Source organism: Spermophilus citellus (genome assembly GCF_964194105.1).
Source record: "Spermophilus citellus genome assembly, chromosome: 4".
Classification (NCBI taxonomy): domain Eukaryota; kingdom Metazoa; phylum Chordata; class Mammalia; order Rodentia; family Sciuridae; genus Spermophilus; species Spermophilus citellus.
The window spans coordinates 215,252,233-215,264,573 of record NC_138185.1 but is presented as its reverse complement, the minus strand read 5'-3'; the positions used below and the strand labels follow the sequence as shown (position 1 = coordinate 215,264,573).

Sequence of the window (12,341 nt, the reverse complement as noted above, 5' to 3'; positions counted from 1 at the left end):
TAAGTAAACCAGATACGAACGTCCACAATGGCAATGTGCCAACTGGCAGAGTCCCTGGGTTGTTCTTTTCTATTCTTTTTAAATCTTCACCATGATGGTTCCATTGTGATATATCTAACAACTCCTCCTTAAAAAGCCATGGGCTACATTGTTGTATTGTATCAACGTATGCCCTGACTGTTCTTGATTTTACTGCGATGCCTCCTTCCTCTAACAATTTACTTAACAGTCTTTCGGTTTGTTTTTTACTAATTGCTGATCCCGTATTTCTACTATAATACAACCCAACAAGATAACCCCAAACAAAACTGAGATAGAATGAAATAAAAATGGAACCACACAAAATCATTATGACAGCCTTTCTATCCTCCTGACATGTGCATCCGTCCTTTCTCCCTATCTGTTCCTCAGACGCAAATAGTTTTTCCTCAGACGCAAATAGTTTTTCCTCAGACGCAAATAGTTTTTCCTCAGATGTGAGCGGTTTTTCTTCCGTCTCACTCATCTCCAGGGACAGGCAAGTTAAAACAAAAATGAAGCAAAACAAAAAAGGAAACTTAGAATGGCTATCCATCCTCTCGTCCTGCCCTCAGGGGCGAGCAGTTTACTTACCCTCAGTTGCTCCCCGTGCGAGCCACCAAATGCCGCAGTCTGGCTGGGCACAATTCAGGAGCCACTTGTCAAAAGAAACTAACTTTATTTTTAGAACTACAAATGCCAAACAAAACAATCATAACATGTCATTTTTCAGGATAATACTTTAAGTCTCTTAGGTTACATTCATCTTTCAGAAAAGAAAAACCCTTAAGGAAATTTTAGGAAATAACTTTTATGTTGATTACTAGTACATGATGTAAAGGCATATATTTGGGCTTGCTTTCTTTATTAATTGCAGTATTTTTCTGCCAAAACATGAATTTATGGAACTGGAAGTCCAGAGAATTTATACCTATGGGAAATAAGAACTTGATTACAATAGCTAAAATTTTCACTGTTAAGCAGGATCTCTATTAGATCCTAAGTTCATGTCACTCCCATCCCACTGAGTGAAAGCCAGACTCCTCATAATGGCCTACCAGGCCTTCACATGGTTCTTCCCAGGTCAGTTCTGCTGTAGCCATGCTTGCCTTCTTGTGAATTCTCTAACCGGACAGGTGTTCTCCTACCTCACGGGCAGACTTATCAGTTCTTTCTTTCACTTGGATATTTCTTTCACTTGCTCTTTCTTGGATATTCTTTAGGTCTTGTTCTCTCTCCCCAACCCCCTGTCCACTACTGAATCCAGGGCCTCGTTCATGTTAAGCAAGATAGGCAAGAGATCCACTACTGAGCTACATTCCCAGTCCTGTCTCACCCTTATTTCCTTCAAGTATTTGTTCAAAGATCTCCTTTATCAGGGAGGCCTTCCCTGAACACCCTTTATAACATTAGTAGAACCCCTCTTCCCATATCATCCATGCCCTGTTTTACTACTCCCCTCCCCCCAAAAAAGCTGTTACCACTAACTACCTATCTGTGATCACTACCTTCCTTATTACATTTTGCTTATTATCAGTGTCTTCCCAGCAGGACACAAACTTTATGAGACCAAGGACTCTGTTCTTTTCCCCTGCTTTATTTCCAGTGCCCCAAGTAATGGTAGATACACTAATCTGTATGTCACGTTTTAAAAACTTTGCAAACATTTCAATAGCAATCATTATGTATGGGGCACTGATCCAAGTCTTAAAAATAGTATCTCAACCGTGGTATGCACTATTGTTACTATGCTCCATTTTATAAATGAGAAACTGGTGCACAATGAGGTAAAGAAACCTATTCAAGATCACACAGCTGATACGTGAAGATCAAGGCAATTGGGCCTTGAAGTCTATACAACCAACCCCTGTGCTATGATGTCATTCACATAAATTCATGGGAAATATTTAATAAGCCCTTCCAGAATGAGATGCGAATTTTCTTTTAAAAGCTTTCACATTTTGGGGGGGGCTACTATTGCCAGTGCCATCAGATTCCAAATACTGAAGCATTCCCAATTATTCATTCACAATTACAGGGCAATCTGTGGTAGCTCCGCCTGGTAATAAAATCAAAGGAAAAGACACGAGTGTGTTTAGTAGTGTGTTTAAAAGAACTGCAGGCCTAGCATGTCCTTTTCAATAATTTGCTATTATCTGTATGTCACGTGGTAGCCTCTCTGGTCAGGTGCTTTGGTGTCCTTGTTTCACTGCACCAATTGCTTTAAATTCATGGGACTGTCCTTCTTTCTTTAGGAAGGAATGCAAACAAGCAAGACACTCTGATGTGTTAACTGAGAGCTGTGGGGGGTGGGCACTTGCACAGCTAGTGCCACCAACATCATTTTAAGTGTCTATACGCTAGAACAGAAATTCTTTTCTCTGAGTTGTCCTGCAGTCCTCTAAAATAATTCTGAAAAAAGACTGTCTTCTATAACTTCATGGGTGAAGTCGGCTTCATGAATAGAATTCATCGTATATTAAATGAAGGCAGAGTTCCAAATGTGACCTGGAAAACCAGAGAAAATTTCTAGGCGGGCGCGGTGACGCACGCCTGTAATTCCAGTGGCTGGGGAGGCTGAGGCAAGAGGATCGCTAGTTCAAAGCCAGCCTTCAGCAATGGCGAAGCGCTAAGCAACTGAGTGAGACCCTGTCTCTAAAAAAAAAAAATACAAAATAGGGCTGGGGATGGGCTCAGTGGTCCAGTGCCCCTGAGAGTTCAATCCCTGGTACCGCCCCCCCCCCACCCCGCCAAAAGAAAATTTCTACTGTAGAAAGTAATCAATAAAAACTGTGATTCCTGCCTGGTCACTCGAATTTGCATCCCGTCTTTTATAGCTCTGTAGCCTCCGATCCTACTACATATAGTGACTACATATAGTGCCCGGCACAGAGCGGCCCCTCACTGACTGGATAAGTGATGGAGTAACGTGGATAAGTTATTAGAAGCGGTGTGATGACCCCGCCAAGTCCGCACCGCCGCCCTCGAGGATGGAGTCGGATTTCAACCACACAACGCCGTTCCGCAGAGCCGACTCTAGCTAGAAACTCAGCCGCGCAGGTAGCTTGGGAGCGTCGCACCGCCACCGGTTCTTCTGGCTTCTTAGCCTGCGGGCTACGTGGAGGAGGTTGGTCGCGCCCGCTCGCGCTTGGTCCTCCGCGATCCCACTTTCCTTTGCGCCAAGGACACGTCCGGAGGCTTTGCAGGGTCCTTCTGCGCCACGGCGGCGCCTCTCTATGGTTCTGCCGGTCTCCGAGAGAGGTGTTATGACGGCCGGCGTCGAGGTGGCAGGAGCAGCTCGCCGAGCTGGGGCAAGTCACTAACACAGAGGGAGAAGTCACCCAAGCCGGACGGCGGAAAGTCGAGGGAAGGAGCAGAGGCCCCGCGGGGGGGACTGTACCACTGGCGGCGAGTCCCCGGTAAAAGCCCAGGCCAGGCCTCTGCGTTTATGGGCAGAACGCGACGGTTGGCTCGAGCCCCGCACTGCGTGGAATTCTGAGTGCTTCGGTCATAATTGACCCCGCAACGCTCGAGGACGTTCGGGGGCGAGAAGTGGATGGTTGATGGTCGCGGTTTTCGGAGCGGGTCCAATGGCTCACTGAAGTTGCAGCGATGTCGTCCTGGTTAGGAGGCCTGGGCTCCGGCTTGGGCCACTCCTTGGGTCAGGTGGGGGGTAGCTTGGCTTCTCTCACCGACCAGATCTCCAGCTTCACCAGGGACATGCTTCTGGATGATTTAGAAAACGCAGAAGGTAACAGCTGGGGCGGGGAGGGAGGGCTTTTCTGGGACCCTGCGAGCGTCCGTTTGGTTCCCACCTCCGCGGGTCAGACGCGACTGGTCGCGGGGGAGTGCCACTCCGCCCTTTTTTCCTTTTTGGCACTGCCTCCTTCTCTACCAGTTCTCTAGTGAGAACCGGTGGGGTGCTGGGGAGGCTCCCTTTGGGTACCCTGGACCTGTCAAAGCGGAGTGAAACTGCGCTGAGGTTTCTTTTTGCTGGGTCTGTCCTTGCCTCCCAGTCAGTTTGCCCCCAGTTTGGGGCGGGGGGCGGTCTGATTTTGATCATCTTCCTTTATTTCGATACAGTTAAAAGGATGGTCTACGACATATACTTTTTTGTTTTCTTTGATTTTTGTAGCAAGGGAAATAACTCATGATTAAAATATCTGGTGACTCTTTACGCTGTCTTGAGTATATTATTTATTAATGAAATATGCCTGTGATTTTCAGGTAAATTGTTTTGTGCCTTTCCTCATAGTGATGGCATGTTACAGCATTCCAGCTAAAAATATATTTTTTATATAACTGCCCGTTTCTCCCGTATTTCAATGGAACGGAACGGGGAAGATCCTCCATTTTGGGGGATTCCTTAGCAACTGTCTCTTGACAGTTCATCGTATTTTGTTAATGAACAGTGACCTAAAGGGACATGGTAATCAGTGTTCTAGTTAATCACCATTTTTATTTCTTGACATTTCTTTTAGCAAGTAGGGTTTGGATTAAGAGAGTTTTAAAATCATAGTCTGCCTATGACTATGGGAGATAATGGGCTGCTCATTCAGATGAGAGCAATTCTTTTGATAGACTTATTTCTTATAAATTAATAAATTAGCATTCTGGTTTAATTTGGGGTGCTGGAGATTGAACCCATGGGCTCACACACGTGCTAAGCACTGCCCTACCCCTGAGTTTTTTAGCCCCCAGCTCCCTAGTTTTGTTTTTATCATTATTTAACCAATCCTTCATATTTATTTGGTTGAAATAGAGAAAAATGGTTTGATAAAAAGTGCTTACATTTAGTTTTTCGGTGTGGTGTCTATTTGAGAAGAAGTGAGATTGTGGAGCTGCCAAAATCAAAATCCATTTTACTGCTTCCAGTTCTATTTGGATGGGAGGTATGTTAGGTTTAGAGATGGTAATGAAAGATTTTCTTCATGTGTCTAGTAAAGGGTTGTTGGACTTGAGGGCAGTTAGAAACAGAGGCTGAAAACTATGGAAAATGACAAGGTTTAACTTTGTATCTCAGATAGGGGAAAGCAGTTGGCTGTTCCTTTGACCTCAATTTTGTTCCTCTACTAAAGGTACTCCCATAATATCAATCTTAGCAGTTTCACTACCTACTCAATTTTCTGAACTAGAAATCTTCATGTCATGTTATTTTGTCTTTTATCTACTTCCCATTGGCCACCAAATTCTTGTGGCCTATGTCAAAATTGTACTTTCCTTTATTACTCCTACTTCAGTGCTTTTTCATCCTTTCCGCACTCCATTCTATTTCTGCTGTATTACCAGTTGGGCCTTAGTACCTTGCTAAGTTGCTAAGGCTGGCAACTGTCTATTGACAGTTCATCGTGGTCCTCCTACTTCAGCCTGCCAAGTCCCTGGGATTATAAGGATGTGCCACCGTGCCCAGTGTGAGTTACTTTCTAAAAACAAATTTGCTTAAAAATTTCTTGACCTATCACAGATAAAATCTGAATTTCTTAGTTTTAGAAGGCCAACAATTGTCCATATGGGTTCAACCTTCCTTTTCTAATTGCCTTGCCAATTGCCATGCCTAATCTATTTATATATGCATGTGTGCCAATACCTAGAGCTTCTGTCACACAGAACTTTGTCAGGCACCTACAGAACTCCAGACCTCTTCACAGAAAGCCTTTTCTTCTCTACTTCCTCCTTTGCCTGGAAAACAGTTTTCCAGCAACCCTGCTCACAGATCAGGCACTTGGTGAAATCATTGTGACTCTTACGCAAGTTGAATTGATTGCCTGTGTTCTGTGTTCTAACAGAACTTTGAGGATCTCTGCCTAGCAACACTTACCATATTGAGTTATAATTGCTCATTTTCCCTGATGCCCAGGGTGGGGATGGTATTTTTTTCTTTCTCCTTATATGTCCAGTATGTGGCATCTTCCTTGGTACACAGTAGATGGTCAATAAAAATATGAGTGATCAGAAATCTGCTGAATTGCTCAAAGCTTTTATTCCTTTCCCTTGGTATTACAATAGGACTTGCTTAATACCTATTTTATTTGTTTTCTATTTAAAAATAGAATACAAGCCAGGTATGGTGTGCATTACTATAATCCCAGTGGCTTAGGAGGCTGAGCCAGCCTCAGCAATGGCGAGGCACTAAGCAACTCAGTGTCTCTAAATAAAATACAGAATCAGGCTGGGGATGTGGCTCAGTGGTCAAGTGTCCCCCCGAGTTCAATCTCCAGTACCAAAAAAAAAAAAAAAAGAAGGAAGTAGAAATAGGGCCTTAAAGCCCCAATTGAATATGTTTCATTTAAAATTATGGCAAGCCAAAAAGGGAAATTTACAAAAACTTCTAATTTCCTGTAACAAAATTTTGATAAATACTCTCAGCAAGTAGTAAACATTGAAAAATGATGGACATTGTGTTTTTTTCACTGAGAAAGTCAGCACTTTTTGTCTGCTGTAGTAGCTACTAAAGGTAGACATCCTAAGGTGTAGGAGATTGGCAAAGAGAATGACCCATGTGACAATGAAGAACATTAGTGGCAATGATAAGTTGTGGTGAAAATCATATGATAAATATCTTCTGAATTTGCTCTTGTATCAACCTACTTTCTGTTTATTATTATTTTTTAATTGTTGGTGGACCTTTATATTATTTATTTATATGCAGTGCTGAGAATTGAACTCAGTGCCTCACATATGCTAGTTAAGCACTGTACCACTGAGCCACAACTCCAGCCCATACTATTCTATTTAAACTCGGTGAAATGTGTTTTTCTTAAAGTGCCTACTTAGGGCTGGGAATGTAGAGCCCCAGTAGTAGAGCATTTGCCTAGCATGTTCAAGGCCTTGCGTTCAATCCGCAGCGCACACACACAGAAAGCCTATTTATTCTATCATATGGTGTTGACCAAATATTCAATATATGAATTTCTTTTGTAGCAGGTTTACCTAATTGTCAGAGAAAGGAAGTTGAAGGTACTGAATCTACACTAAGATCTGAGGTAAGGAAAATTGAAGACTACTATCAAACTTAGATTTTTCTCTTTTGAAACCATGAAGTTATTCAGGATTTCAGTTCTCTCTTTACATTGCTTACCACTTTTTTTCCTCTGTGTATCTTGTTTCTTTTTAACTTTTAGGAGGCTTACTTAGATGAAGAATTTATTTTCATGACAACTGTTTGTTGTTCTTTAGTATTTTCCTCTGTACTTCTACATATTGAAAGTAGGAAAACTGCCAAAAGTATTGGGCAAAAGTTTATCGTTATTAAGGAATGCTAAATTATGGTAGTACATTTAAGTATGATATGAAGAATGGGATTGTTTAATCTAGAGCTTTTTTATATTCTAATGTTGAGAGAATAATATTTGGGTACAGAGAAGTTAAGAATATAGGAATAGCAAGTTAATTTTGCTGTTTTATTTGTTATTAATGTCTAGTTGTGACTAGTTCTAGACATTGTGCTTAATGGGGAAACTTGGTAGGGGTTCAAAGGAAAGCCTTGAAAGGAAAGGATTTCACAGTAGAAGCTAATGTAAAGGAATAAAAGTCAACTAGTTAGCATTGGAATAATAACAGTGAGAGAGCACTTGAATTACAGCAAAAGGTATTGTTAGAGCACTGTGGAAAGTGTGTTTCCTTTCTACTAAGTTATAAAAAGAACATTGAATTTAGATATAAGAAAATACTACTAACAAACATTGTTGAACTCTGGTCTAGAATATCAAGGTGAGTTTGTGGAATTGAAAGTAGCAAAACCCCTGTAGAACTGTATTAACTTTCTGTGTGTAGACAATTTGGTGGCACTAAGGGACGTTAGCAGTAATGACTTAATAAGAAAAGTAGGTGCTGTAATGACAGATGAACTTAATGGCTGAGATAGGAAATTCTTTAAAAAGTACTCATTGGTACAGACTCACCCAGAAAAATTAAACAGCAGAAGTATGTGTGTGAGTGGCATTAACCTAGGTGAATTCCCCATGACCCATTTGGGGAGAAAAGTAAATATGGTTAACCTGTTCAGTGAATGTCTATTGGATCTATGGCAAGTATGATTTCAATGTTTAGAAATGTTTATTTTTGGTAAAACTCAAATGTGATCTAGCTTCCTCATTGGTACTATCCAGAGGTACTCAAATACTAAAGGAAAAAAGGGCTTTATTTGTCAGGTAATTTTAACTGTGTGATTCTTGGTGGCATTAAAACTCTTATGACATCATAATCTTTTCTGTAACTATGCAACATATCAGCATCCAGGTCTCACTGCTGTTAAACTAAAATAAAATAAAAAAGATAATGATATTTCTGAATAGTCTGTTTAGAAAGTTTAGTATAGAAGAGTAGTGTGTTTTCCATTACAAATTAGATTTGCTTACAGATGTTAAATGTTTTAGCTGACTGAATTAGTTAGGGTGTTTTTTGTTGTTGTTGTTGTTGTTTTGAGTACTGGGTATTGAACCCAGGGGCACTTAAACACTGAGCCACATCCCCAGCCCTTTTTTATTTTTTATTTTGAGACAGGTTCTCACTAAGTTGCTTAGTGCCTTGCTGAGTTGCTGAGGTTGGCTTTGAACTTGGAATCCTTCTGCCTCAGCCTCTTGAGTTGCTGGGATTACAAGTTCCACCGCGCCTAACTTAGTTAAGATTATTTAGTTGTAAGTAAAAGCAACCACCCTAAGCTAACTTAATTCTCTATGTGCCAAGAAAGTAGTCCTCACATTTGTGATCTTTCGTCCAGTGTACTCTTAATATTTTTATATTGTCATTTTTACAAATAATTTACACGAGGTATGAATAAAGTGATAATTTTAAAACTTTTATTTAGAAATGGTAATATTTTAAGTTTAACTTAAGTCCAGGTTTTTATTCTGAATTTTTCTGGTTTTTGAAAACATATCTAAAGCTGGGTGTGGTGGTACTTACCTGTAGTCCTAGCTACTCAGAAGGTTGAGACAGAAGGATTATTTGGACCCAGGAGTTTTAGGCCAGTCTTGTCAACATAGTGAAACCCTGTTTCAAAACAAACATACTCAAAATAGACAATGTTCTTTAATTCATTTAACTATGTATTGACTCTTTTTTGTTTACATATTTTTTTTTAGTTGTAGATGAGCACGATGCCTTTATTTCATTTTTATTTTGTGTGATGCTGAGGATCGAACCCAGTGCCTCACATATTTGAGACAAGCACTCTACTACTGAGCCACAGCCCCAGACCTGTGATCAGTGACTTTATAGCATAAAATCAAAGAAGCAAAATCTACACCCAAATTTGATTTAGGATTAGGCATATTCTATATAAACATGCTTAATGCATTTGTAGCTTTAATTTGAAAGTGCATTTTAAAGGCAATTATTCTGTGACCTTTTATAGTGTACATCAATTTTTTTGTGAAACAGTGCTGTGCAGTAGCAATCACTAACCTGTTTTACTTGTATTCTTTTTGTTGAAAATACTTTCTTTGCTTCTAGAATGAAAGACTTAAAAAGTATTGTACTGATCTGGAAGAAAAGCATGAAGCATCAGAGCTTCAAATAAAGCATCAGTCTGCAAGTTACCGAAATCAACTGCAGCAGAAAGAGGTAAAGGTTATTACAATTACTTTTTATATTTCACCATTATTTTTAGATCCATAAAAATATTGAAAGGGTATTGAATTCAATAAAACTTGGTAAACTTTTATTTATATTATAAAAACTAACCTTTGCAGAGATTAATTTCTACTTTCTAAAAGAAGAAAAGTTTTTTTTATAAAATATCTTCAGGCATCTGTTGCTCATAATTTCTAATTTTATGAAATCTATTAACTATTTCATAATCTCAATACTATTCTTAACTATTTTCTTAAGTTGTTTTAAATCAGCATGATCATTTTTAGTGATAATTTCTTTTTAAAAAAATGCTTTGTCTATACAAGTGTCTGTTATGTTGGCATATATTTGATTTTCCATGGAAAAATAAAATTAAGTACATTATAATTGATTTTTACTGTTTTATAAATGTTTTTGCTTTTTTCTAGTTTGATTGAAATGTTTGTTTTGGAATTGGCTTATCTTTGCAGTATTAGTGATATTATATAATTTAACCAGTGTTACCTGCATCCTTAAAATATGGACTATGTTTCTATGTGTCATGCTGTTACTGAATTCTTTTTCATGTTTAGTACATAAGTGGAGTCCAATAAAAACTTACTTTGAATTGAACCATTTCCTATTTTATTATCCATATTATTTCAATACTCACTTTGTTTACTAAGAATTCGTTTCTGCTGTAACTTCCTATTTGGGTTTTTAAAGTTAGATGAATTGGTTTCTAGTTCCTTAGTGACATGCTAAGGCTAAAAATTGAGGGTAAATGTACACATTTAAAGTAGAGCTTTAATTTTCTTTATTTTGGTGCTGGGGATTGGACCCAGGGACACATAACCACTGAGCTACATCCCCAACCTTTTTTTTTTGTAATTTATTTAGAGACAGGGTCTCACTCAGTTGCTTAATGCTTTGCTGAGTTGCTGAAGCTGGCTTTGAATTCATGATCCTCCTGCCTCAGCCTCCCAACTCATTGGGATTACAGGTGTGTGCCGCCATGCCTAGCTTTAGAGTTTAATTTTCAAACTGATGGCAATTTATAATTTTACATAATATAATAAAAACAAATTTCTGCAAGGGTAAAATGTATACAAAATGCATTTGTAGCTTTAATTTCAAAGTGCATTTTAAAGGCTATTATTCTGTGACCTTTTATATTGTACATCATTTTTTTTTGTGAAACCCATTGGGATTATAGGTATGTGCCACCGTGCTTAATTTTTAGAGCTTAATTTTTTACAAACCCATTTTTTTCCTCTTTTTTAAAGATTCAACACAGATATAACAGTTTATTGCTAAACTGCTTTCAAAGTCTTTAGACTTTACTCTTTGAATTTCCGTATTTGTGGACTGGTAGCAAATGTACATGGCATCAATCCCTGGATCACACTTTGAGTAGCACTGACTTAACGGACATGATGATAGAAATAGTAGTTCCTACCCAGGGGTTTGCAGCTGAATCATTAGTGACACCTTTAAAAAATATACATGTTTATACACCTCAGAAGATTCTGAGTATCCTGGGAAGATTAGTGTACTGGGAAGGGACCTTGATGTTGGTAATTTTCAGAAGCTTCCATATGATTCTAATGCTCACCCCATAGTTGGAAACACTTGTGTGGAAAATTTTGGCATTTTATTTTCTTTTTAACTATTGATATTAGAGAACACATTAAACATTCAAGTTGGAATTTGTTATTATTAAAGCTTGCACTTGAGTAGCTCTAAAACTTGATGTAAATATTTATGGTATAATGACAACTCTTTCTGTGTTAAAAATATATCTAAAATATGGATTTCAGTATTTTTTAGTAGAATGAATGATAATACATAACTATATACCTCTGCTGTTTTCTGAATCTGCTTGCTACACTCTTTGTGATGTCTCTATTCCCTGAAGATGCAGTTTATCTCATATCATTTATGGGAAAAAGAATAAAATTTATATACTATTGTAAGTCTGTACTAGAGAAAGGGGCCCTAATATGAAAAATCTGTTTGTTATGACATAAAGTATACACCTACTTGGTTTTTGTTTGACTAATTGATTAGTTTTACACCTGTAGAAATGTTGCTACCTCCTGGCTATTTTCCCAATATCAAGTTTTCCTTGGTTATGGTAATATCTTAAACTACCATATTATGGTAGTGTCTTAGGCTAGTTTAAGGTTATTTCAGTTGTGTCTAGATGGCTTACTTGAGTATTCTCTCACTCAGAATGGATGTGGCATTATGGTAGGTCCTATGTTTATAATTTTGGGGGGTTATGATTTAGTATGGCCAGCCTTTAATCAAAACTCTGCTCAGGGTTTCAGAACTTTTGTATACTGTTCTCTTCCTGAATAGGGTCAGATTTTCACTGCCTGCTTGTTGCCAGTATTAAAGCCAGGGCCTCTTTGAGTGCATTATTTCCTTCTGAGACTCATGAGCTAATAACCATGGGTTTACTGTGTTATCTACAAAGAATGGATCTATAAATCAAAGCATTATTCCAGCTGTGTTGTGTAGAGAAGCATTATCTCTGATTCATGGTGCATTTTAAGACTAAATTCAGCCATTATCAGATACATAAGACTCTTGCAATAGATGTTTGTTTGTTCATTCTTTTTCCTTTTCTTTTTCTTCTCAAGTACCAGGGATTGAACATGGGGTGCTATACTATAGAGCTACATCCTCAGCCCTTTAAAATTATTTTTAGATTTTATTTTGAGACTGAGTTTCACTAAGTTGCTGAGGCTGTCCTTGAACTTGCA

The 12,341-nt window shown here is 38.6% G+C and overlaps 1 protein-coding gene across 3 annotated transcripts in view; it reads left to right on the top strand.

Moving 5' to 3' along the window:
- Positions 1–1,570: 1,570 nt before the first annotated feature.
- Positions 1,571–12,341, top strand: part of TRIP11 (thyroid hormone receptor interactor 11) — a 71,815-nt gene continuing 61,044 nt past the window's right edge. The window contains exons 1-3 of one of the 3 annotated variants that reach the window (XR_014021751.1): positions 1,571–3,769; positions 6,940–7,001; positions 9,472–9,582. Coding sequence is in view for 2 of the 3 variants with exons in the window: in XM_081292598.1 (XP_081148724.1) it covers positions 3,631–3,769; positions 6,940–7,001; positions 9,472–9,582 (312 nt within the window). In the remaining variant the exon portion in view is untranslated. The remainder of the gene's footprint in view (positions 3,770–6,939; positions 7,002–9,471; positions 9,583–12,341) is intronic. The other 2 variants (XM_081292599.1, XM_081292598.1) reach the window with 2 other exon arrangements.